The 25691-nt window shown below is 39.4% G+C and overlaps 1 protein-coding gene across 3 annotated transcripts in view; it reads left to right on the top strand.

The window, feature by feature from the left end:
* The window catches only part of Arhgap20 (Rho GTPase activating protein 20), a 119678-nt gene extending 94528 nt beyond the window's left edge, over window positions 1-25150 (top strand). For all 3 annotated transcript variants that reach the window (XM_063255724.1, XM_063255725.1, XM_063255726.1), the window contains exons 7-15: window positions 634-711; window positions 3815-3881; window positions 5696-5884; window positions 10847-11025; window positions 12077-12238; window positions 15040-15149; window positions 17087-17276; window positions 18503-18617; window positions 20272-25150. In XM_063255724.1, coding sequence (XP_063111794.1) covers window positions 634-711; window positions 3815-3881; window positions 5696-5884; window positions 10847-11025; window positions 12077-12238; window positions 15040-15149; window positions 17087-17276; window positions 18503-18617; window positions 20272-22115 — 2934 coding nt within the window. In that variant the 3' untranslated portion in view covers window positions 22116-25150. The remainder of the gene's footprint in view (window positions 1-633; window positions 712-3814; window positions 3882-5695; window positions 5885-10846; window positions 11026-12076; window positions 12239-15039; window positions 15150-17086; window positions 17277-18502; window positions 18618-20271) is intronic.
* Window positions 25151-25691: the final 541 nt, after the last annotated feature.

The following is a 25691-nucleotide window of genomic DNA, read 5'->3' as shown; positions in this document are numbered from 1 at the left end:
TAGTAATCTCAGTGTAATTTAGCATAGGACTGTCATAGATACCCAATTCAGTGATAGTTGGAAATAGAACAGAACTTTATGAAAGTTTTAGTTCTTTTTCCTGTATTTATCAGTTTTAAATCTTCTAAAGATGTCAGCAGTGAAAACCTGAGTAGCCACAATAACAAGCAACCAAAAAATAATAATTAGAAGCTTTAATTATTATATTTTGTAACTAGTTCTTACAGTTTTTACTTTAGCTGATTTATAGCATGCAAAGAAATAAAGCCCCATATTGTAAAAACAGTACTGAATAAAATTTTGTCTAAAATTCCCACTGCGTTATGGAATTGGGGGAGAGGGAGAAGTGTTGTGAGTCCTTTCCTCGCTTTGAAATAAATAAAAGTTACTGAGTCCAAGTTGTTGTATTCTGTGAGCCGCACGTGCTTTTAGAGAAAGTGATTTATTAAAGAACTTAAGATAGCAGGGAATAAAAGTAACTCACAACCAACAGTTGGTGTTCTGCTTAAGGCTTTGGCTTTGCTTGGTCCACACTTGAAGTCCAGATGCTCACTTGAATAGGATAGCCATCTGACAAGATTATTTGTTCACTTGCTTTAAAATTATTATATTTGTATTTCTTTTTTTCTACAGTCTAAAACTATAACAGTAACGAATTCAGATACAGCGAGTGAAGTTATCAACATGTCATTACGAATGCTAGGAGTAACTGTAAGTTATTCTGCTAGATGTTCTTAATTATAAATTTTGATACTTTAGATTCAAAGTAATGCTTATTTAGATGTATTATATCCTTTGTTCATAAGACAGCTCACTATTTGAGATACTAAAGTCATATTTTGTCCCCCAAAATACAAAAAATAAGGACAGGAAAGCTTTAATATTACCATAATATATTATTACCATAATACCATTTTATATTTTAAAACCTTTAGGACGGCCGGGAATATAGCTCAGCAGTGTATGTACCTGCCTGGCAAATGCAGGGTCCTGAGTTCGATCCCCGATACAAAGCAAAACAATAATATAAAACCTTTAAGGGCTGAAAAGTGTGATTGGACTCTAGTTTTACAGTAATATATTTTTATTATGTTATATATACACAAAAAATTTCATGGGATAAGCCTATTTCATGATGTAAGTGCTCTTAGTAAGGAAATCCAGCCACCATCACCCCTTCCTTCTCCATTCTTCTCGCTGATCTGCTCACCCTGCTGCTCTTACAGGACTGGATCTCAGGGTGATGGATCCTGATGGGTTTGCTCCGTGTTGGATTTTTCATAAGCAGCACCTGGCTGTGCGCCACATTAGTGTCAGCAGGTCCTGAGAACGAGGAAGCTGGTGCCTTGCATGAATTAGTAAATTTTAAACCATGGCTTTGAATTAGAGCATGGGTTTGAAGGCCCTTAGCATTCGTGCCATACACTTCCCTGGTTTGCTTTTGTTTTCTGCCCCTTTCTGTTTTTTGGTTAGAGGTGAGTTTTTGAAATATTATTAGTGGAAAAAATTAGAATACTTGAGGATGAGGTGTAGGGAAAGAGTGGAAAGGCTCTGCCAGCCTGCCTCCCTGCTGGTTACATAACTTTGCATGATAACCCCTTGTAGTGAAGAGCCTCTGGAAGGATGGAAACGGAGGAAAGCACTTGAACATTTTTAGTGAGATTCTCTACTATTAAAACACTATTACTATGATGTGACATGACACATTTAAAACATTCCATAATATTATTGATTATATTTAGATATGCTTTTACATATTGCTACACTAAGCCCTTAAGAACTCAGGGCAACCACACTTTAGGATAAGGAATCTGACTTATTAGTAAAATTCAATAATATATTTAAAATAGAATTAAATTAATACACTGTAACACGGGGTCAAGCAGGCATCTCTGCATCAATTTCTAATATTATATATATCTTAGAGGAGAGTAAATAGTTTTAGGGATAGGAGGGGAAATTAATACATCTTAGAGAAGAATAGTTTTGGGGGTGTGAGGGGAAATTAATACGTAACTCATTTTCCTATCTGTGCTTTTTCTAAGAGTTACCATATTACACAGATCAAAAAAGTACATTAAATAGGAATAGAAGATACTTGTTATACCTATTATAGGGAACTTTTACAGTGTTCTCAGATATTACATAAATCTTTTAAAAAATCGGGGGGATTGAACCGAAGATCTTCTCTCTGAATTACATTCTTAACTCTTTGTGTTTTGTTTTGAGATTGTCTCGTTCACCGTGTTTCCCAAGCTGGGTTTGAACTTGCAGTCCTCAGGCTCCCAGAGTGCCTGGATTACAGTCCTGCACCACCACACCTGGCTAGAAGGAAGATTTTTATTAGGTTTCTGTTCTTCCGTGACGGGGGATTGGGCAGGGAAGATACGACAAACTGCAAGGGGCAGGAAGGGGCAGGCGGCCGTCTGTATGGTTCTCTCCCTAGCCAGGAACTTCTGTTAAAAGATAGGGTCATGATTTGAATTAGAAATTAAAGACAAGAATGTGAAATTTTGCCAGAAGACCTGACTATCTGTTCTAACTTTGTTTAAAACACTTTTGCTTTATCCTTCCTAGAGGATTCAGCAAAGTCATATAATTTACTATTATTTCTTTCAAGTGGGGTTTATAGTGTTGCTGGGTTATAATTCTGCTAGTGAAAAATTTTATTGTTTTCCCTGACTGGCCTATTCTCTAGCGAGAGTTCTAATTATTTCTGTCCCCTAGACTAGCTTGCCCAAAGTAAAGCCAGTGCAGCCTGTGCCGGCTACCTATCTCCTCAAAACCTCTTGGTCATTCAGATTCATAAAAGACTGGCTTTTCCGAATCAGAAAGTTTATTCTTCCTTTGAAAAAGGTCCTTACCTACCATTTCACACATTCCACAGGTTTTCTGATACAGGGAGGGTCCAGTTCAATTACAGGTTGTGGCTCCCTGTTGAGCACTTGAAGGATAGGATTCCCAAGTCCTCTTGGAGAATGGGAGCCTAGATTGCAGAAATCAGCATATTGTCTATCTTAAAAACCTATAACATTCCCATGAACCTTGTCTGCAGGTTTTTCTTTTTTGCAAAGCATAAAAATGTAATGATATAAAATCTAGCAATACTATTATTCACTGATCAGAGTGATATTAGTCTAGTCTCTTAAGTTCAATTTCAGCATATGTAAAGACAAGGACAGCTACTACGAAGAGAATGAGAAATGCAATGGTAGTTATTATTGTCTTCCCCAATGTCAGATCTTGAAGACCTAAAAAGCCTTCATCATCCTGTAATGATTTGATTAGTTCTATAATATGCAGTATGTATTTAATGTGTGTGAAGATGGGGACAACTATTTGGAAAAAACTAGAGACAATAAGATAGACAGTGAAGATCTCCAGTGGACTTGCTTTGAAATCTGTATTTCTTTAAATTGTTTTTTTTTAAACTGTTTTGTTCTGTTTTGTCATGTTTAATCTTACCCTCTTTAAGATATAAAATAAGTGTGTAGGACTGATAACCATATTACTGAGTTCTTGTTGGATCATTGAGCAGAACTGTTGGCAGTGTCACTATTTGAATGTCATTTTACATACTTTAATTTTGTAACCTGAACAGCTATTTCTAAGATGACAATATGTAACTTATCAACTGGTGATTTCTTACCATTTATTTTTCTGTAATTCTGTATTATTTCTACCCTTTTTTATCTCCATGTATTTTTTGTTTCTGTCTCTTTAAATTAAAAAAAATGTAAAATGTTGTTTCCTTCATTTGAGTACCAAATGTATTAAAATGTATTTTAACTTTTAATTTTTTTTAATCCTCCAGGGTTCTGAGAGAGATTTCCAGTTATGGGTCAATTCTGGAAAAGAAGCAGCACCCTACCCACTCATTGGTAAGTTTCTATGAAAATCTCAGAGAGCATTGTGTTTTACTTTAATTCTGAATGTCTCAGAAATGGTCAGACACCCCAAGCTTAAATCCTATTAAATCTCATGTGATACGTAGTTAACATCTGTTAAGCATTTATTTTGCGCCAAACATTACTATCTTTTCACTTAGGCAGCTAAAACACGTAAGTAAGAAAGAAAACAAGTTTTTTCCTTTAAAGTCAGAACAGTCTTGCCAACTGTTTTTTCTTAAGAAAACAATATACATGCAAGTATTACTTTCTCTCCATACATTTTTTGTATTCCAATTTTTGATTTTCATGTACATTCTCCTGCCAATTACACTACTTTGCTAGGGAAGTAATCCAGTTGTTCATCTCAGCCCAGCACCTGCCCTGTTCCCAGAAGTTCCCGAGGTGTCGTAAGGAAAAGATTTAATTCGTTTTGACTCCTAAAGGTCTTTGCAGACTGATTTACCAACTAAGTATTGCTTACTGCACCGGCCGATGTTTCTCTAGCCAGATTTTCCAGCATTTGTTTTGAGAAAACATTAGAAGATTAGATCTCATACAGAGATGAATGGAAAACTGACCATATTTCAGGTGCACTTTTTAAATGTTGCCATTTTTATAAAAATAAATGAGCAAAGTGAAAGTTGTCATTACTTACAATTATTTAGATCAGGTAATTTAATTAAAACTAGGTGGCACCCTGTAGGTCTGCAATATTTTCAACTTTCATTACTAGCTCTTACTGAAAAACTATGAGACATGTTTATCCTCTTCCTGGCAGCAATTCTTTTATGTTTGCTATATATAAAACATATGTTCATGGTGAAGTATTGCTACATATACATATTGCATATTAATTCTTTTTTCATTCCCTTTTATGTGCCTTGTAAAACAATTGTAGATTAGCTGCTGGCTATTTGATAAATGAATTTTGTATTATTGCTGTTATAGAAGCCTTTTAACTTATTCCCGGAAATTAGTATAATGTCTAAATGTTAATACATTTACAGTTTGTGCCTGTGCCACTTAAGTTAAGAGTTTATTGAGTTACATTCAGTGATCAGAGAACTTACTCTCTAAATTTAGAGAATTTATAGCACATAATATTTATAATTACACTGCAAGGATGCAATTACTTAAATACTGCAGAAGAGAAATCACAGTTTTAGTCAGACGTCCGGGGTTTAGTTTTTCTGCTTTGTAAGTTCTCCTTTGCATGTGTGTGTCTCTAACTCTCTGTGGTCTTCCTTATGATTGTGGCCTGTGAACACCAGCACCAGCAGCAGGTGGAGGAAGCACAGAGCAAACGAGTCCCAGATGCTCTTGAAAAGTTTTTTTTTTTTTTCAGACAAGCATACTCAAGAAACACAGTAGTGATGCTTGATATCTTTAGTTTTTCATCCTATTTAAATAATTTCAACTGCTCATATGTATTTATTTGATCCTCATAATGCTTGAAACAGAGGATAAATATTTAAATCATGAATCTGAAGTCCAGCAAGCTCGTGGAGCTGGTGAAGATTTATAGATCTAGTTGGTGGAAAGGAGAATGCCTTTAAATTTTGTTACACAAACACAAAAAGTGAACACTCTACAGTTCACACACTGATTTATGCCATCGTTCCAAATAAGATATTCTTTAACATTTTTTCTTGCCCCTCCATACAACTACTTTGCTAACCAGCGTTATATGGTGGCTTCCAGCTCTTTACAACAAAAGTCCCAGGAATGAATTGCAGTCATTGCAGACTATCTCATGTGCTTACCCACTCAGCTGGAAGTCTACACTTAGATTTCTGTCTTTATAGGACATGAATTTCCCTATGGAATTAAAATGAGCCATCTTCGAGACACTGCACTTCTGACACAGGGATCAAAAGACTCTGCCACCCTTTCCAGTCTTCAGGAGCCCTTCCTTATGGAACAGCTGCCCCGAGAGATGCAATGCCAGTTCATCCTGAAGCCCAGCCGCCTGGCTGCCACCCAGCATCTAAGTGGTGAGTCGCTTCTCCATCATAGAGCATTTATTCAGCAAAAGTTCACATTCCTGAGCACAAATTTAATGCAAACAGAAAGACTGGTTTTGACCCAGATGAGGTATTTTTAATTTACTAATAAGTATCTTAATAAATATAAGATAAATATATCTAATAAATATCTTAAAAAGAAAAGATGGAGTTCTAGACAGTGGTTTTATAAATCAGCCACAGGCATCCCTGACCTGTAAGCAGCATCAGACAGCAATGCAGTCTGTCCTTCTGTCCCTGTCCTTTTGCCCTTTAACTTCATGTGAGTCAGAGGCACAGGCAGTGCTGTAGATGCTCCAGTACCTGTGTGGTACTCCAGTACACTGCGCTGTATGGTCATATCATAGGGAGGAAGCTGCCAGTGATGGTGTCACAGGACTGATGCCCTGTGTGGACCTTCGGTGTTGTGAAGACTATCATGGCTTCCACAGGACTCTCTCCTTAGCCTGCTAATCTGCGTTCCCTGGGAACATGACATCTGATGCCCTGCTTTATTCAATGAGCTGTTTTCAACGAAAGGCTAATAATCTTTAATTTTTCTGGACATGTTTCTGCGTCTGCTACAAGCATGCAATATTTAATCATCGCACCATTTGTAAATGACTTTCCTTTAACTGGATAACAAATGAGCCCTGAGACTTTCGTTAGCACTTCATTTTCATTATTTGGGTCAAGTGCTGCACTGATGAAACTTTCCATTTTAAATGTTCTAATTTTTCTGACCTTTGCTTTCTTACATTGATGTGTACTTAGTGTACAGTGTAATGTATTCTTTTATCACAGCCATTGTACAGTAAGCACGATATAATCGTACCTTGTTGCACACAGTTGTTTTGAAACTCCTCAAATTTGATACCCAAAAATTGCATCTTGGCTGAGCTTGGTGGCACATATCTGTGATCCTGGCATTTGGGAGACTGAGACAGGAGGATCATCATTAGTTCAAGGCCAGCCTGAACTATGTAGAGAGGCTCTTTCTCAAAAACAAAATAATGGGGCACAAAAAAAGAAAATACTTTGTGCTGTTACTAGTTCTTTGTTTAATATGCAATGTGCAAGTTAGAACTTGTGAGTGCCGATTGCCTTGTGGCCTGCTACTTTTTCCAGCCAAAACAATTTAATACCATTTAATGAATGGCAACAAGGTACCGCTGTACTTTGTCATTTAATTCAATAATAGAATGATCCATAATTCACTGTCTTAAAAAGTCAATATAGGAAATCCACTTTACTCATCATACCAAAACAAGGAAAATGAACAAGATGTGACAGTGTCATGGTGCGTTGAGACAGTGTGGATGTGGAATGGAGTCGTTGGAGCTTGCAGAGCCCTGAGCACAGAGCGAATAAAGCACCCTGCACACCAGTTCTGTCCCAGCTGTTCAGCGCTCCGTGGAGTGGAGTGGAAAGCAGGCACATGGGCAGTACGGGAGAAACGAGGTGGATTCCAGTAAAACCGTCACACACAGCAACATTCCAATTTAATGTTTAGGTATCACAAGGTATAAGCTAGATTTTTGTCAACTTTTTAAAGGCATAAAAACCACTCTTCATGGGTTTCCAAAGGGATGCCCGACCAGCGTAGCACAATCTTTGATTCAGAAGATTAAAATGCAAATTTAGTCAAAAACATTCCAGCCAAATTCTCGGTATCTACTAGACTTAGTAACAGAGCTTTGCAAGTAACATAACCATCTCGTTTGACTTCAGTCTCTTACATCTCTGGAGTGCTTTAATTAGAAATGGTAAAGACAAAATGCATCTCGAAAAGACTGAAAAACCATAAAGAGTCTAGAAATTGTACAAATGAAGTTACTGGCCTCTGGGTGGTACTTTTCATGAAATTATCCAGTAATTTCTACGTAGACTTAAAAGTTTATAAATACTTTTTTAAGCTTCAACAGCACCACTTGAGATGACATCAGCTTACTCCGTAGATGAGCACACTGTGTCTGGCGTCACCGAGTGTGGAGCAGCGCTGCTCAAACTCCACTTGCATCTTCTGTCCTCGAGCTCTGTCCCTGTCGCTGGACCTGACCACCCCCTGTGTAGGCCAGCTCACTCGGTCAGACAGAGCACTTCCACTGCTTCTGCTACTGCTCTTTACGTTTAGTTTGGTGCCAGTGTGAAGATGAGAGATTTTCATTACTCACGGAACTTTATATTGCATAGAAAATAGGACTATATAATTATCAATGTGCTATACATTATTTAAAATCCATAGAACTCAAATTTTACATTGGTTACTCTTAGGAAATAGATGTTTTGTGTAGAAAATTGTACCCTATTTTTAAGGTTCACAAAAAATGAAATCAGCAGCTAATTTCCATGAGAATATTGGATGACAGCAGTAAGCACCTGAGTAAAATAAAACTTCAGGTCTGCTTCTAACAGGGCTTTTTCTACCCGTTACCCTGCCTCACCTTGGGTGAGCACAGTCATCCCCAGGCTCTTTTCTTTTTAAATTCCTGCCTCAGTGTGAGAACTCTTCCTACTGAACAGCCTCACACTGCAGATAAACCAGAAATTGATAGGCCATCCCTGAGACTTGGATCACCCTAACTTGTCTTTGGGGTGATTGGTTCCCAGTGAGACAACTCCAAGTGCAAATGCAGAGTTCAAAATGTATACATCCAAATTTCTGACTGCAAGACCCAACTCAGACGTCACTTCTAGGAAATCTTTTTTCCTTGCAGGTATTTGCCCTGCTTCAGTGTCTTCAGAGCACTTGACACTTACATTCAGAAAGATACATTTTTTAAAAATTATGCCTGTTTATGTATCTGTGTGTAGTTTTAGAACATGTGTTTCTTAAAGCCTGCAACCCTATTCCAAGATTTATTGTAGTCTATAAACAGAGCCAAAGTTACATGAAATATTGTATAGCTTAGTTACAGCTAATATGGAAAAACTGGAGTAGAGCAGAACAGTTCTGGAAATAAGTGGGGTGTGGTCTCTCTTGGTGGCGTTCCAAGCCTGAGCTGTGCCCCCAGTTCTGTGCCGGCAGCAGGTTCACTCTCCACATTTGCTTGAGACCCCGAACCGCGCTGGAATCAGACAGACTCTCATGGGAGGAGGCAGCTGACCGGCACAGGTGCTGCCTTTTCCCTGTATCAGTGTCCCACTCTGGGAGAGAAATCGATTCTTAATTAGAGAGCTTATGGCCAGGATAGCAATCTGTTTGTTGTTGTAACAATTATTCTATAAACAAAGTTCACCAATTATATTGTTTTATGATTTAAACATGACAAAGAACACCAAGCCTGGATCTTGCAGGGCTTATTTAGGGAGGCTAGAATGATCTGAATTTAGTGTGCTTCATATTTTATCATCTTTGTTTTTTCTGACAATGCCATGTTTTTATTAGCACTAGACATTTAAAAATAATCAGTACACATTAAGAGGTCTGCAACAAAGTGAACTTTAAAGCACTCTTTTTCTTTAGGTCTCAGAACCAAAGTTTTCAGATCAGATGCTATATACAATGCAAGATATGGCTCCAGCTGAAAGTATTTAGGAAAAACCAAAGAATTCAATTTCTGCTTTATTTTGGCTTACATATAAGATAGGTTAGTATGTAACTTGTTGATAGAACATTCTTCTTGGGTTTTTTGTTTGGGGCTTTTTTGTTTTTGTTTTTTGTTTTTCTTTTGTTGGGTACCGAGAATCAAACTCAGGACCTTGCACTTGCCAGGGAGGCGCTGCACCACTGAGCTGTGTCCCTGGCTCAAGAACATTCTTCTTAAGCAGTGTGTGAAAGCTAAAACCCAAATCCGATAATTTTAGAGTAAAACATACCCATAAACCAGTCTCAGCACAGTAATTCACTTAACATATTAAATAAATTACTAAACATACAGGAACTCCTTTCTGAATTAAAGAAAGCATTTAGTTTCTCCTGTTTTGTGTTTTAAAGATGGTGGTTGGGAATGTCAGGGCAGGAAGAAAGTGCTTCAGTGAAGCAGAGTACCCCTGTTACCCTGCATCACCTGGGGTGCTTGGTTCAGGTGGTAGCCAGAGATATGAACAGAATTTATCCACAATATTTGAAGATCCTGCAACAAGATTTTCTCCATTGTGGCAGTTCCTTTCCATTTCTAGCTACGGTGGCTACATTCTCTCTCCTCTCTCTTTCAATCCAGTAAAAAATACAGTTTTCTCTCAAGATTTTGTCCCTCCACTGTCCCAGTGTCTGTCTTCATAATAAGAGCTGGAAGAGAGAAAAGTCACCCAGGCTCCAGGCCATCCCCCTCTCAGGTGTCAGACTTGTACCTCAGAGTCTGCAGTCTGCAGATACTCTTGGTGCCTTTAAACAGGGTCATTTTGCTTGTCCCGGGTTAATAGTTATCTGTGCTTACGTGCTGAGTGGGTGGGAAGGAGAAAAGTGTCAATCACGTTTAGAGGTGAAACTTTAAAGAGCTGTCTTTTATGTTCAAGTTGAAAGCTCAGTAACTTCTGTGTTAAAACTAGATACACATGATGTCAAAAATGCTTTGGCACTGTGGTATCATGAAGTCATTTTCTCTCAGGCTGGCTTATTACTGTTTGGCTAATGTTATTTTTTTCCACATAACCCTTTCCTCAGTTTCAGTTACTCAGCAATGCTTTCTTAAGTTCAGGGTGAAAGGTGCTATTCTGGGTTCTCCATTTATTGAAATCTTCATTCAGAATCTAACCCAGTGGAGTGTTCCAGAATTCCTCGCTTTCCTTCTGTTAGATAGGTGTGATTTACTGCCGTCTGAACGCCTTTGATACTGCGCTCCTCCCTTGTGACATTTATTAACATATTTTTCTCCCACAACCACTAGTCTTGTTCTCTCTTATAAACTTCAGTGTGGCAAGGGCCTTTCTACTAACTATACTATAAACTGGAAATTATACAAATGAAGTTAAGTGAATTAAACTAATTTTCTTAATAATCCCACTTCTTAGATTCGGGTCAGAAGACAGTTAGGAGGAGGAGGTCTATCATAAACTGGGCCTTTTGGCGGGGTTCTAGCACTCACCTGGACAACCTGCCCATGTCACCAACATCGCCTGTACCAGGACAGCTCTTTGGAGTTTCTCTGCAAGATATTTGTGAAAACGACAATCTGCCCAAGTCTGTCCTGGTAAGTCTCAGTTGGGCCCGTAAACTAATGAGAAAGGAGGTTCAGGTACGGTGAGACTTGGGAGGCGAATCCGTGCCAAATGGAAAAATTATAGCACACCCAACTTTGACTAAAAGTTTTTATCTTCAAAAAAAAATCTGAGTTAGCTATTAGCAAATGAAAAGGAAGACATAAAGAGACAATCAGTGGACTCTACTAGCTTTGAGAAGACAGTGTAAGCCTGCCGGGATAAATTGGAACTTGCTCCCTACACAGAAAATCCACATTATCCCTCACAAATCATTTCTTGAAACTCCACGTTGTTCTGAAAATACCATTTTATCACTAAGCAGAGACTTCTCAATCTTACTGTTTAAAGTTTTGAAAACTGCTTTTTCTTCAAATGTTTAGACATCAAAATTTATTCTCTGACAGTTTACCATCTTCTATCAGTTGAGCTGGTGATGCAGCCCAGAGTCTGCTGTGAGTCTCCAGTGGGGCCTTAGACTGTAGTAAGTGTGTGCACTGATGCTGTGTTGTGCTTGTGTCAGTGCTGGACGCCGGGTAGCCACTTTAGTATCATAGCAAAAGTCAGACAGTGGTTTTCACTATCATCCTTACTTTACAAACTAAAAAGAAAAAGACTTGGTATCTTAAAGATGATTACACAGTAAATAAGTGGCATAATTGGCTTTAAATCACAGGGGTTGGTTTCCTCAAAATTCATTCTCTTCCTGTACTGCAGGGAGAGCTGATAAACAGCAACATTAGAGAAAATTAGCAAAATCAGCAGTTTTCAAAAATGTATTTTTATTAACTATAGTCACCGCGTTATGCAATAAATCACCTGAAAGTTTTCTTCCTAACTCAAATTCATACCCTTTGACTAGTGTCTCCACTGCCCCGGCAGGCCATCAAGCCCCTGGCAAACACCGTTCTTTCCTCTGAAACAGGTCTGGCTCTGGTCGTTCAGGGCTTTCACGCTGGCCTCTGGCAACCACAGAAAGGGAGCACTTGTCCCACTCTCGTTGTATGTGAAGGAGTCATTGTGTGCCTTCCTGCTTTCCCGTAGGATATGCTTTTCTTCCTTAATCAAAAAGGACCCCTTACAAGGGGTATCTTCAGACAGTCGGCCAACGTGAAGTCCTGCCGAGAGCTAAAGGAGAAACTGAATTCAGGAGCCGAAGTACACCTGGACTGCGAATCAATTTTTGTGATAGCATCTGTCTTAAAGGTAGGAGAAGTTCACCTTTTATATATCCCACCATGCACTTCTGGAACAGGGTGCTTTGTTTGTCTGTTTATAAACAGTAATCCCGTGTGCAGAGAATAATAGACATAGAGCCTAGAAAGTGTGAAAATATTCCACGAAATCATCATTAGATTTGAAAAGCAGCCACCACTGAAATGTCCAGTTAGATGTACTTTCTCTTCTAATTTCTTTATCTTACCTCCTGCTCAAAAGCTTTCATCATCTTACTGTCTTTCTAATGAAAGCAAAGTTTTCAAAACTAAACTTTTATTAAGCTACTGAAAATAGTTACACAAGTTTACCATAATAACTATTTATTTGCCTTAAAACTGTAACAAAAAATTGCTGAGACCATTAAAAATTCCATTCATATCTGTGATCATCATCCCCATAAATATTCCCTCTCCTGGATCCCTGATGCTCAGGTGTTTCTTGGGAAGAGCATGCTGTAGATTCTTACAATAAAACATCACTCGAGAACTGGAGCTAGGGTCATCTGGTCTGTTTTGAATAGGATGTTGATTGAATCCTGGTTTATGATTATGGTATAATAAATATAAATGCACCGTGACTTTTTCCCTCACATGACTGGGCCTCCTCTCCCTTAACACAGGAAGGGTAAAGCCTTGTTTCAGAAAAGTTTCCTTGCTGTTCTTCACAGCCAGCACCGCACTTATTAAAAATTTATGCTAAATTATTGAAGTATTGCAAAGAAATATGGTTCTGGAAGAGCTAAGTTGTGTTTCAAAGTGTGAATTTCGTGTTTCCAAAGAAAAGACTCCTCCCCCAAAAATGACATAAATGATTGAATAAAGTAGTTAAATGGATTTTAAATAACTGAAGTTTTGTCATTGAATAACTACATTACTCCTCTTCAAGTGATTTCAGAAGATAATTTTTGCCAAAAATTTGGACTTTTTTAGGTGATACAACTTTCTTGTTTTTAAGACTATTTGGAAGTACTACTGATGATGTCCTTTAACTTTTTCTCATACACTGGTTTTGCTTAAATACAAGCCTAATTCTTCATCCTATAATTGGACCCAAATTGCCTGAGGTACCAAAATTTGAGGAAGAGTTTGTATTTCATCCACAGCTTCTTAGACAAATTGGAGAATTCTAATGACCGGGCGCCAGAGTAGAAGATGAGACCGTCCACGGAGTACTGCAGGCCTGTTTGTAATTCAGAGCCAGCTCTCAGACACCTCTCAGCTGTGCTGGTGGTTGTATTTCATAACCTGTTATTCCAGCTGCGGGAGAGTTCACTGAGAAGTTACAAGTTAGTATCTTCAAGGGTCAGTTTAAGATTTAGTGATGTTTTTCTTCAAGAGAGATCATAAACATGTTTTCCAGCGATCGTTTTTAAAGAGCAAGGGTCACTACCCCAATTTGAAATAACAGATTTTATGTCTTCTAAATCTGACATAAAGTAAGTGCAGCATCTAAAAGTAGTTTGGACTTAGGAGAACTTTCCAAAAAAGAGGAATTTTTTCATGATAATGTGTCTGAACCACAAGTAACTAGGTACATCTCTGTTGGGATCTATGTTAAAAAGACTTTGGATCAGCCCATCTCACTAACTGGTCTTAAAAAGGACGGTGATAGACTGTCTTAGCCCCTCAGTTGGCCCCTTCCGTGTCCCCCTTTAATACTACGCCTGGAGACATGGTGTCCGGTAATGGCCTGTAGTATAGCTGGGGCTGTGCCTAACATTCACTGTGCAAAGGCGAGCCCCTGCCCGGCCCTGAAGGAGCCTGTGCCCAGGGAGGGAGATGCCTGCATGATGGACTGACTGTTGTGGTATGCTGTCCCAGCTCCTGAATTAGTAATAAACATGATACAAAGTAACAAGCTTCCACAAGGCATGTAAATAGTCACTGATTTGGTTTTGTAGCAAGAGTATTTTAGATTTTCACCTCTAAAATAAGAATTTTCAAGTGGCAGCCAACCATGTACCCATTCAATTGAGTTCTCCCTACCTAAAGTTTACTAAAGTGAACATCTAAGAGCCATTCCAAAAGCAACAGAGCTTTGGCTTCAAACCAAGGCTGTCAGACCAAATTCAGTTTACTTTTAAGCTTTACACAGGCTGTATCATGTGGTTTTATCACACCAAGTCCCACTCCGTGTTCTCCAGGAAAGGATAATACACTTAGATATGTTGTTCAGTGTACGTAAGGCATACTGGTGCTCCTGTAAGTTCTCAGATCCTGTCCATCACTGAGAATATTTTCTTCCCCAAAATACATGCTAGCCCTTCTATGGGGAACACAGGGAAAAGTCAGTCATAAAGCAATACCACTGGAATAGATATCCCAAAGTAACCAAGACTTCGTATTTTTTTTTTTTTTTGAAATGTACCAGACATTGTTTGATTGTTTGGGATAAAGAAGCAAACAAAATTTGGAATGATTAGATTAATGGTTACCTAATTGTGAACCTCACAGGCATCTTTAATGAATTTCCTTGACCTTGCTACTTGAGGGAGAAAAATATTGGGCATGCTATTGCCAGTCCTTGACGTGCTATTCTAATATAAAATGTATTTAAACAGGATTTTTAAGCCCAAAAAATTGTCCTTTATTTTTCTCACCATAATGCAGACTTAAATTATCCCAATGGGTTTTGTTAAAAAACAACTGAAATGTGATTTTATGTGGATCAAGTCAGTGGAGAGTTAGCACAGCCTGGTACTTTAAAGAAGACGACTTTTCAACAAAATACTCCATCACAGTTTGTACGAGAATGATGATTTAAAATCTTTGTCTTTTCATGTGTGTAAGGACTTTCTACGAAATATTCCAGGAAGTATTTTTTTATCAGATATCTATGATCACTGGGTCTGTGTCATGGATCAAGGAAATGATGAAGAGAAAATAAATGCAATTCAAAGGTAATTGTTCTAATTTCCTCATGTCTCAAAAATACTTGTTTTTTAAGCTTGCCTGTTAAAATACTGCGAAGTCATTTTAAGACAGATTTGTGCTCCTTCTGTCATTGTGTTCCTTGTCTACTGTTGCTGACGTGGAACACTTGAACGTACACCTTCTGTGTATCTCAATCCAAGAGAGATAAACCGTTAATCCACTAAATAATACCATAGACCTAATCTACAGTTCATGAACTTAGCCTAGGGAAAGGCGTAATCACACAAACCCTTATCTGTTTCATTCAGTAAGTGAAACCATGCACAGAAGATGACCGGTTCCCTCCCCTCCTCTCTAGTAATTCACGCTCTAACACTAGTTGAGTAAACCCATAATGACAGCTGCAGTGCGGTGTCATCTGTGCTGTAAGAAAGGGTGGAAGGGGCTGTGTGGACGCATGGCAGAGAAGCAGGCGGCCCCTGGGGAAGTGACGCAGGAGAGGGAGGTGCATGGTCATCTGCTCACGAAGAACGCAGTGTCTCAACTCAACAGGGAAGTTGCCGGTGAAAGTTACAGAACAGGAGGGTAGGAAAGAAGGCACAAGACGGCACTCCAGTTCTTGGAGCCTGTGAGTCTTGGTGTTTATTTGCATGTGCCTGTTTTTTCCTGGAGCAGTATTTAAATATCTACACACTGCTATTGATAGATTTTTTTTTCATCAATATGACATTGTATAGCAATTGAAGGCTCCAGAACCCAAAACCATGTAACATAATACTACACCTGCTTATGCTACAGCTCGGTAAGAACCATTCAGGTAGTTCCATCAAATTCCGTGTTGTGTTGCTCACTGGTTGAAACATTTTATTAGTAAACATCAAAGATTTAAGTCATTAATTAATTAAAGATCCAGTAAAATATTACAGTCAGTTCAAAGGAGATTTTAGAATACTTAACAAATTAATCAGCAATGCTGAAGTGAGTTTACAAATAGATACAAAACCAGCTTTTTAAAAAACCGGGACAGGGTGTGTACCAGTGTCTCACTGCCAGATAAGATTTCATTCTGTAGACAAGTATTAGATGTACTGCCCTCAGTTATCTATAACTTTCAGAGTTGTAAGCTGGATCATAGATTTAGGGCCCCATTAGAATTAGATAACCCAAAATCATATACTGGATTGAATACATTCAATCTTTTGATCTTGCTTAAACTTTCCTGATTCGCCCTGTCAGTGATAGACGTAGTCAGTCCATTGTACCAAAGAAAGGCACGGGAGCGAAGACTGTCCTGTTGCCCTAAGGTTGTAAATTCTCACAGAAAAAAGCAAATCAAGAGCATCAGTATTTGAATGCATGTTTTCTGGACAGCAGTAAAAATCACTTACAGTGAATGTCATTTGAGAATCATGTTTCATTACACAATGTTAACAGTAGAAAATAGACTTTTATAAACGTGACTACTATGTGAAAGTGATAGCGATGGACAAATACCTGAAACAAAATTGATGTCAGAAGATGTAGAGCGGAGCACAGCTCTCATGGTGGAAGTCTTAAAGATTGAAGTTTGGCTTCTCCTCAAGAGACGGCGCTTGTCTGCTGCTGCCTGGAAATGAAGAAGCATTTTAATCTTACTAGACAAAATTTTGTGGGTTTTGACTGAATATTGCAGAATTTGCCTAAATTAAAGCATGTGATACTAGTTCCAAAGAATATTTCAGGAAGCATTTTTGAGATACTTTTTTCATTCTTTTACATTAAATTTTGAAAACAGTGTACCAAAAAATAGTAATTCCGAATGCTTGTTTTCTTTCTGCGTAAACACTGCTCACTTTGCATGGTACCATAGGAACTGAAACTCCTGCATATCTGAACTTGTGCTTGATTTGCATGGTTCTCTATGCAGATTGTCTGTTTTTAAGTGGAATGTCTTGCTTCAAGAGGATGTTTTTCTGTCTTTTAGACTATTGGACCAGCTTCCTAGAGCCAATGTCATTCTCCTAAGATACCTGTTTGGGGTATTATACAACATTGAGAAAAATTCCTCAACCAATCAGATGAACGCATTTAACTTGGCGGTATGTGTCACTCCAAGCCTCATTTGGCCTCCTACTTCCTCCAGCCCTGAACTAGAACATGAATTTACAAAGAAGGTAATGACTTTCCTTCATTTGTATGCTCTCACAGACTAAAAATCCATTTTGAAACTGAAAATAATGATCTTCTGAAAAACAGTCCATAGAAAACCATACCTCCCTATATAAAATCGAGCTTCCTGGCTGTGCAGTGTTCTTTTCTATCCTGTAGACTCCCGGAAGGTATACAATATAAGCAGAAAAGTCATAATTTTGCTTTTCCCTGTAAGGAAGCTAAACAGTAAGACAACTCAAAGTATAGACTGATAAGAAAACCGTTGTTTAAACAAAATAAAAGTAAACTTTAGAGTTAAACAAATAGAAATTAAAGTCTCTATGCCACTGTTTGTCAGATGTACGATCCTGGTTAAGTTGTTAAACTAGCTTACTAAGTCCTCATCGTAAAAAGCGGACATGGTGGTGATGCAGTGGTTACTTAGCCTCAGCCCCCTGCAGCGCCTGCTGCTAAGGATTTGGGATGCACTTCCCTTTGGTCCCCACATTTCTTGTGCCTCTTGGCTTCAGCTGCTGGAGCAAGAAAACTGCAGAGAGGTTCTAGTGCGTCTGCGTGGAGGCACGAAGCCTCCCGGCAACTTAGCTGTGCGCACCATGCGGTAAGGACTGTGGCCTTGGGCAGCGTGCAAGTTAGAAACCAGCCAGCAAATCACACATCTGCCTTCCACTCATCTCTCCTCCATGTACACCCACGGGATCCCTTTTACCACACTGTAGCGATCTGCCCTTTACATAGCGTTACCTGTTCATACTTTATAAATTTTACTAACAAAGCATATTCACCCCCAAGAACTCAGGACGAATTACCTTGAAACTGCTCTAACTTTAAACACAGAGCCATTGTATAGTATTAGCATTAAGCCAAGGCTCCAAATAATAATTTGAGTCTGCTGATTAAGAGTATTTTAAAGAAGAAATGGTGGTGCATGCCTGTATCCCAGCTCCTGGGGAACTGAGGTAGGAGCATTGCAAGTTCAGGGTCAGCATAAACGACATAGCAGGATCCTGTATCAAAACAAGAGTAAAAATGACTTGGGCATAGAAAGAAAAATATCCTAGTCTTTTGGGGAACCTTTTGTATACTTTTAAGGTGCACAGCATATTTTTCTGTACTTTTAAAATGTTTTTCCTATGGATTTTTGCTTTTTGCTAGAAATCAGGATTTAAATATGAAATGTAATTTATGAACATGATATGAAAAGCAGCACTTTAATTTTGTCTTTGTATAGGTTTCTCTGCTTATACAGTTTCTGATTGAAAATTGCTGTAGGATATTTGGACATGAAATCACTTCCCTCTTTGGAGAGATTTCAGTGAGATGTGACACCAAAGAGAATTCTTCAGGTAATGGGAGAAGTTGATGTTTTACTAGTACATCTGTGCAGTACATGAAGTTCACATGCATCTTGAGGAGTAGTTCAGGTGCATGGACATAGCAAGCTTGATTACTTTTTAATCGCCTTCCTTCCCACCTGGCTCCCTCCAGCTCTAAATCCTCTTTCCCTGTTTCATTCTTACTATTCTCCTTCCCTCTTAGGACACACAGTATCTGTACTCACTGTGGGTGTTCGGTACGTGTCCATAACACATCTGAAACCTTGGCATTTCTTTACCTGCCAGCCTCCCCTCGGTCTCCTGGATCCCTTCACACCTGCAGCAGATACTCCTCCCTGCTTCCTTCTATGAGTACTTTATTTTGCCCTTTATTGTACTTTGCCTTACTCAAATGAGGGCTACCACGTGGTATTTAAGTTTGTGTGTCTGAATTATTCACTTAACATTTTTCCAGATATTTCTATTTTCCTATAAATGTTGCAAATGTATTCTTCTTTATAGCAAAGTAGTATTCCGTGGTGTCTAGAGAGCGCATTTTCTTTTCTGTTCACCTGTTACTGGACAAACAGGTTACTTCCAAGAGTTAGTCACTGTGAACTGAGTTGCAGCAGCCTCGGTGTGCCTGTGCCATGGTAATGTGATGTCTTTAGCTCTTTGGGGCAGATACCGAGGTGAGCAGCTGGCTCCAATGGAATTTATAATCTTAGTTATTTAAGGTACTGTTTTTAATGAATAGAAGCAGGGCTGTGAACATGCCAGGCCAGTGACTGTCAGATGACCGTAGCAGCTGAGGTGAAGGGAGCCTGTGACATGGGCTGTTGGGCCCCAGAAATTTCATTTTTCTGTTGGAAAGCCTGCTGACAGCACGGCGAGGCTAAGAAATGTGTCAGATGAGGTCCCAGCCTTCAAGAAGGGTAGCTATAAAACCTTTTAAAAAGGCTTAATGAGGACTACTGTGTATAGAACTGTTCACTGAAAACGGAGTAGGGGGCAAGACCACAGGAACAGACCTGTCTTCCTGCTCCCTGTGGCCTCTGAGACAGCTCCGAATCGTAGCGTGCTGTGAAACAGTTTGGAATCACCTGGCACTGTGTGTGTTGGGGGAGGTGGGAGGGGGCGTATTCTTAATTCAGAGACACACAACCTTCACAGTAGGAATTTTTGTGCCATCAATATCTGTTATTAGCTACAGAACATACATGATCATTTCTAACTATAGTGGTTGTTGTAGGCTAAGTAAGGAAATAATTCTCAAGCTCTTTGTTCAGGAAAAATTGATAGGATTAGTTTCCCCAAGACTAGAATTAATTATGTACTTAACCAACAATCCACTTTAAGAGGCAGAGTCTGATTCAAAGCTATACCTGGTACTAATTTCTTCCTGATTTTCACCATTTCTGTTTGATGGTATGTTTGTTGATTTGACACAATCCTGCCTAGGAAGATCCCACTTCATTGGGAACTGGAATAAACCCGTTATACCCCAACAGATTTTTTTTTCCTACTAACATTTGGAAAGACTGCAAAAGATACTTTCCCTATTGGGAGTAAGTATTCAAGCACCACATAAAAGGAGGATTAAACTAAAACTTTTTTTTCAGGCAGCATTTGCTGTATTTGTACCATTTAAAAATGTTGACAGTGGTTTAATTTTTCTTGACAGACACCTCTTGTGTCCAGCTGAACGATTCCTCTTATGACAGTTTGGAAAACGAGCTCAATGAGGATGCTGATGCTCCATGCAGTGACCTGGTAAGGAAACTTGGCCAGGGTAGCAGAAGCATGGACTCTGTCCTAACACTCAGTGACTATGACATCGACCAGCCAGAGGTGGAAGGTCTCTTAGCCCTGAGTGAGTTTGACCTAGACCGCTCTAAGCATCAGGACATTCAGGTGAAACGGCCTGCGGGGTCCAAGCAGGTGAAAGTGTTAGTGGTGGGCAGAAATGCCCCACTGGTGGAGCGCCCCGGGGCCTCGTCCAGCGTGTGTACCCCCAGCTACCGGTCCACGGCTGCAGCAGAAGCTCCACAAAGCCTGCGGCGACACAGGCGCTGCTCAGAGCCCAGCATTGACCCTCATGACTCTAAGGGTTCCTATCTCAAGGGGTTTTACCAGAAAAAGCTACGCAAGTCCAGCTGTGATGCAATCCTCTCTCAAAACGATGAGGATGATCCGGAACAAAATCAGCCCCTCCCAGAAGAGGATAAGACGTGTTTAGAACAGAGTTTAGTCACAAATACTGATCCCAGCAGGAAAAACGCCACTAATAAAAACATTAAGAAGAGCAGCTTGTCAGCTACTGAAGGAAACCATGTGAAACTTTCCACGAAGTCCAGGCCAGTGGCCATTTCTGTGGCACCTTATAGTCACGCATCCCCCCGGGACCATTCCAGGAGCCCACATTCTGATGCAAACACATCTGGATACACCCCCACACACATCAGAGATACACTCAAGAGCTCAAGGACACATCGGCGCTGTTCAGAGCCCAGCATAGATGACCAGAAGTGCAAACTGACCTATCTCAGGGGGATTTATTCAAAGAAACAACATAAAAGCAGCTGCCAAACTGTCCTCTTGCAGGGAGAGGAAGATTATCTCAGACGGCATAAGTCTTTGCAAATGGAAGGGCAAAAACTTATTAATCAGAGTTTGGTCATGGGGATTGAGGTGGGCAGAAGCAGTGCCACTCACCAAAGTGCTGAAAAGGTTTTGCCCCCCAGACTGAGCCTGTGCCCGAGCAGCAGCTCTTCCAGCTTATCCTCCCCAGGCACTTCCCCGTCCGGCTCATCCGTGAGCTCCCAGGACAGTGCCTTTTCCCAGATCTCAGAACACTCTGTGTTTACACCCACGGAGACTTCTTCCCCGATAGATTGCACTTTCCAGGCTCAGAAGAGACAGGAAAACCCTTCCTTCAGCTTCATTTCTAAAGTGCCTGGCCCCTCCATAGGGCAGGCTAGCAGCCATCTGACTTACATGAAAAAGGACACCATAGAGTGGCATTCACAGATGCACTCTGTGACTCTTCATCCCAGCGCGTGGCTGAAAAATAGCGTGGCCAGTTTGAAAAACTGGTCCCTTAAGAAAAAAGCAAAATTAACCAGGCCAGAGGAAAAGAAACTCAATCTCCTGAAAGGACCTTTGGAGTCACCTCCACATGCATCTGATGTTTCAGAAGCCAGTTCACTGCAACAGAGTGAGAAAGGCCCACCCCCAACAGCCACTGAAGGACCTAGAACCTCGCACACAGCCCGGCCGTGGAGCTCTGGTTCCTGTCAGGACTCGGACAGACACTGTAGCTCTCCATTCAGCCTGCAGGAGAGCAGACTCAAGTTTTGCGGGAAGTCCTACGGGGGAGGGGAGACTGAAGGGCCATGCTGTTCTGGTCCTTTGCCGTGGGAAAAAGCCTCATCTAGTCCTGGGACTGTAAATGATATGACCAGCCCAGATGAAGAGCCCACAGTGGTTCCTGATGCTGGGGATAAACACTTAGCCAAAGACATCTAACCACAGTAAGAATCTACTGTCTACAACAATGGAAACTGGGCTGATCACACAAAATAATTATAACCCTTTTTTAAAAATAAGATATTTGGGAGAGGTAACCTAAAGATAATCTTACTAATACTTAGGACAAAAATGTTTTCTTTACTGAGACTACTTGATAAAGACTTTAGGTGAAAAAAAATCACCTAAGTTTAGAAAGCTTTTATTTACTAAAGCATGGGATTGGTACTGCCCTGAGGTTTTAGTGATAGGAGCAGAGGACTTAGGGAACACCCCTTCCATTGAAGAGGGTTGCCTTTTGTCCACTGTCAGTGACGTCAGGTCCTGAGTAGGCTATGCTTTCATAAGTGAAGAATCAGGACAAGAAGGGTGGCACTGTGAGAAACCACCCACATTTACTTTAGGGAATTCTTTTAGTAATGAGGTGAGAAAAATGCCACTAATCAAAATATTAAGAAAAACTTGTATATAGTAATGATCAAAATCATGTAAAACCTTTTCCTGAATCCAAGCCAGCTGTCATTGCGGTGGCATTTTCTAATCACACGCCCTTCCAGGATCACTCTAGGAACATTTATATAGCTGAAGTGGAGAAAATCAGAGTGATTCAAAAACACCACAGTGTACTGGTGCACATTTAAGACAACAGAGAAGATAAGCTCACAGATACAACATAAACTAAGGAAATGTAAACCATCTCTCAGTTATGAGTCGTTTTGCACAAAAACACAAAATTTTCTGAAAACTCAAAGCCTGTGATCACTGCTGCCATGTGAGGGTACCATGACATCATAATTCTTTTGTTGGTTGTGTTGATGATTTTTTTTCCCTTAGCACTATTTTGTAAAGGTTCCGAGAAACAGCTGTGATAAGGGAGAGAGTGTTCACTCCTTCTCCCTTTTCAAAGGTTTCTGTGCTGGGAACATGCTTTAGAAATACAGCTTTTCCTGTTTAGAACAGATCCATTTCCAACAACATTTGCTATCATAGTATTAAGTAGAAAATTCCACTAGCAGTCCATTCTCAGTTGCGTGAATAGTGTTAACACATAACAAAGCATAGCATCTCTTTGCTGAACTATTTTTCTGTAACCCTGTCTCAGATAACAGTGTATGATTAAAAATGCAGTGAATGGCTAAATTTTTTAAGTTATTACAGTAAGAGATTCTCCTCAAAATATTCCTAACACACTTACACCATCATTGGTGCCACTTTCTGAAGCAATTCTGTACATCCTCTTCTGTGAGCATCTTCTTTTTGTCAAAAAAAAATTTTTTTTTTATCGGTACCAGGGATTGAACTCACGACTGCCTGCTTGCAAGGCAGGCACTTATGCTGCTGCTCTGTGAGCATCTTAGTTGCACTGGTGTGTCTGCCTTGCTGTCCTGAATCATTTCAAAATATTTACCTATTACGCTCATGTTGACTTGGGAAAGACCTGGAAGCTGCACAGTACCAGATCTGATGAACAGAATGAGTGAGGAAGACCTGTAATACGATCACAGCTCTGCTGTTTAGTTGGATGTCACTCAACATATTTTTTATCACATGAAAGAATTTCCAGAACTGCTTCAGAAAGTGACAAGAACCATAGGATAAGCATGTTCGAAGTGAGGGTATTTTTAGGGAAATTAATGGCCATATGTCTACTCTAATAAATTTTTAAAACATGCACTTTTATTCATATATTTTCATCTTAATCACAAAAACAAGTCACCTTTGTATAATTTTTATAAATTGTAAATTAAGAGAGCACTTTAGAGGTTGGCAACTTACAGGGACTCATAGAATAGAATGTTCAACAAAACGGTTACCAGACCTCCTCGGGTGGGTCATTACTTTGGATTTTCTTATTTGTGGAAATGTTTCCATATTTTTGTCCCAAGTGACTCAATAGTTGATAGATGGTTTAGACTCCATTAATTTTGGTGGCATGACTCTTTCTCTTCTCTCTTGCCTTAAAATTTACAACAGTACAGCTGCTCGCCCAGGAATAAATTCCCAAGCCTTCCCAGCTAGTGTGGAGGGACAGTGCTAAACCACATTTACCTTCCTCCCCTTGACGACTCCCTGGAAAAGCTGCTCAGCCATTTGACCTCTGTCATCTACCGTCAAATTGATCTTCCTCTCACAAACTAGCTTATTTCTGATTATTTTTATTAATCATTAGGAAACTTATAGCAGATATTCTTCTCTTGTTCTAACAGTTACATTTTTGGTTATGGGATTAAAAATCAGTGTTTTCTCTAAGAAGTTATTTCAGTATTCGCTATAGGTGCTACCTACCTCTTGGATCCATGGTCCTGTTGCCCTAATCATTATAGTAACTTTTAGAATTCTGTGTCCAGAGAGCCCCTCCATGACACTGGCCCTCTCAGTCACAGAGGTGTAGTAGACTTCAGTTCATAACTGCTCCTGTATTTAGACTTCTGAGCACCCGTACGAGTCTTTCATGGTATAATACATGAAGTCACAGGGAATCCCCTTACCCTTAGGGCATACTACTGCAGAACTACAGGATGTGAATGAAGCTCTTATGGTTTGGAGTGTATTTCTGGAAAAATTACTTAACTACTTGCAAAAATAATAGTTTAGCCTTTTTTTTCATTTCATAATAGCCACTAGAAAATCACCCCCCCAATTTGAAGCATAGAAGAAAATAGTTACTGTACTAAGGTTCTTCAATAACCACCCCCACTCCTCTGTTCCTTAGATACTCCTGTAATACATAATGTGAATAGTTTAATATTGCTGTAAAGTATTGTATTATTTGAAGACAGACTACATGTCATTTTATTATGCTCCATCAATCTATAATATATTAGACCAATGCTTTATCTAAAATGCTTTGAGTTTGTATAATATATCTGGACAAATTTTATTACCATATGTTATGTAATAAATGTGTATTTTTGTACTTGCAGAAATTGCTGCTAACTTTTCAAGTTGTTTCCTTTTCAAGGCACTGATAATGGATATGTATGCAGTCCATGCTGTCTGTTAAATAAAATACCATTCTGCAGAGGTGACAGTCACTTCAGAGCATTGTTGACTTTGAAGAGTTGTTGGAGTCAGTGAGCCCTGTTTGTGCTTTACACTGGGAATTTCACAGAGTATAGTTAATGCTGAGTTGAAGCTTTGAGATTTTACTCATTAGTTACAGTCCCTCTAGAAAGAATGGGTTTTTCCTTTGTTACCAAACAAACTGTGTTAGATACCCAGTCTTCATTTATCTCGGCACTTTGTTTCCACTGTGCTCCTAGAATAACATGTAGTCTATGTTATCATATCAGAATGATGATGAAATTTGCTTAATGAACTCTCAACCGTTCTGAACAGAGTACCTAGCTGATCTCAGATACACACCAAAATATCAGTGCTTCTAGGTTCAGTAAGTTTCTCATGACTGTTTCATCTTTGCCTCTCAGAGTTCACTGAGATCTGCTTATAAATTTAACCACCGTTTCAAAAGGATTAAAAAGATTATTACCTTATCCCAGGAAAAAATTTTCTCAGACTGGGTAGACCACAACTTTGCTTTCAGAAATGTTACTGCTTATATTTAAGCAATGTACA

The sequence above is a fragment of the Cavia porcellus genome, unplaced genomic scaffold (genome assembly GCF_034190915.1).
Source record: "Cavia porcellus strain 051 isolate PalLab524CR breed Dunkin Hartley unplaced genomic scaffold, mCavPor4.1 scaffold_9, whole genome shotgun sequence".
Taxonomy (NCBI): domain Eukaryota; kingdom Metazoa; phylum Chordata; class Mammalia; order Rodentia; family Caviidae; genus Cavia; species Cavia porcellus.
This window is presented reverse-complemented; position numbering and strand designations above follow the sequence as displayed.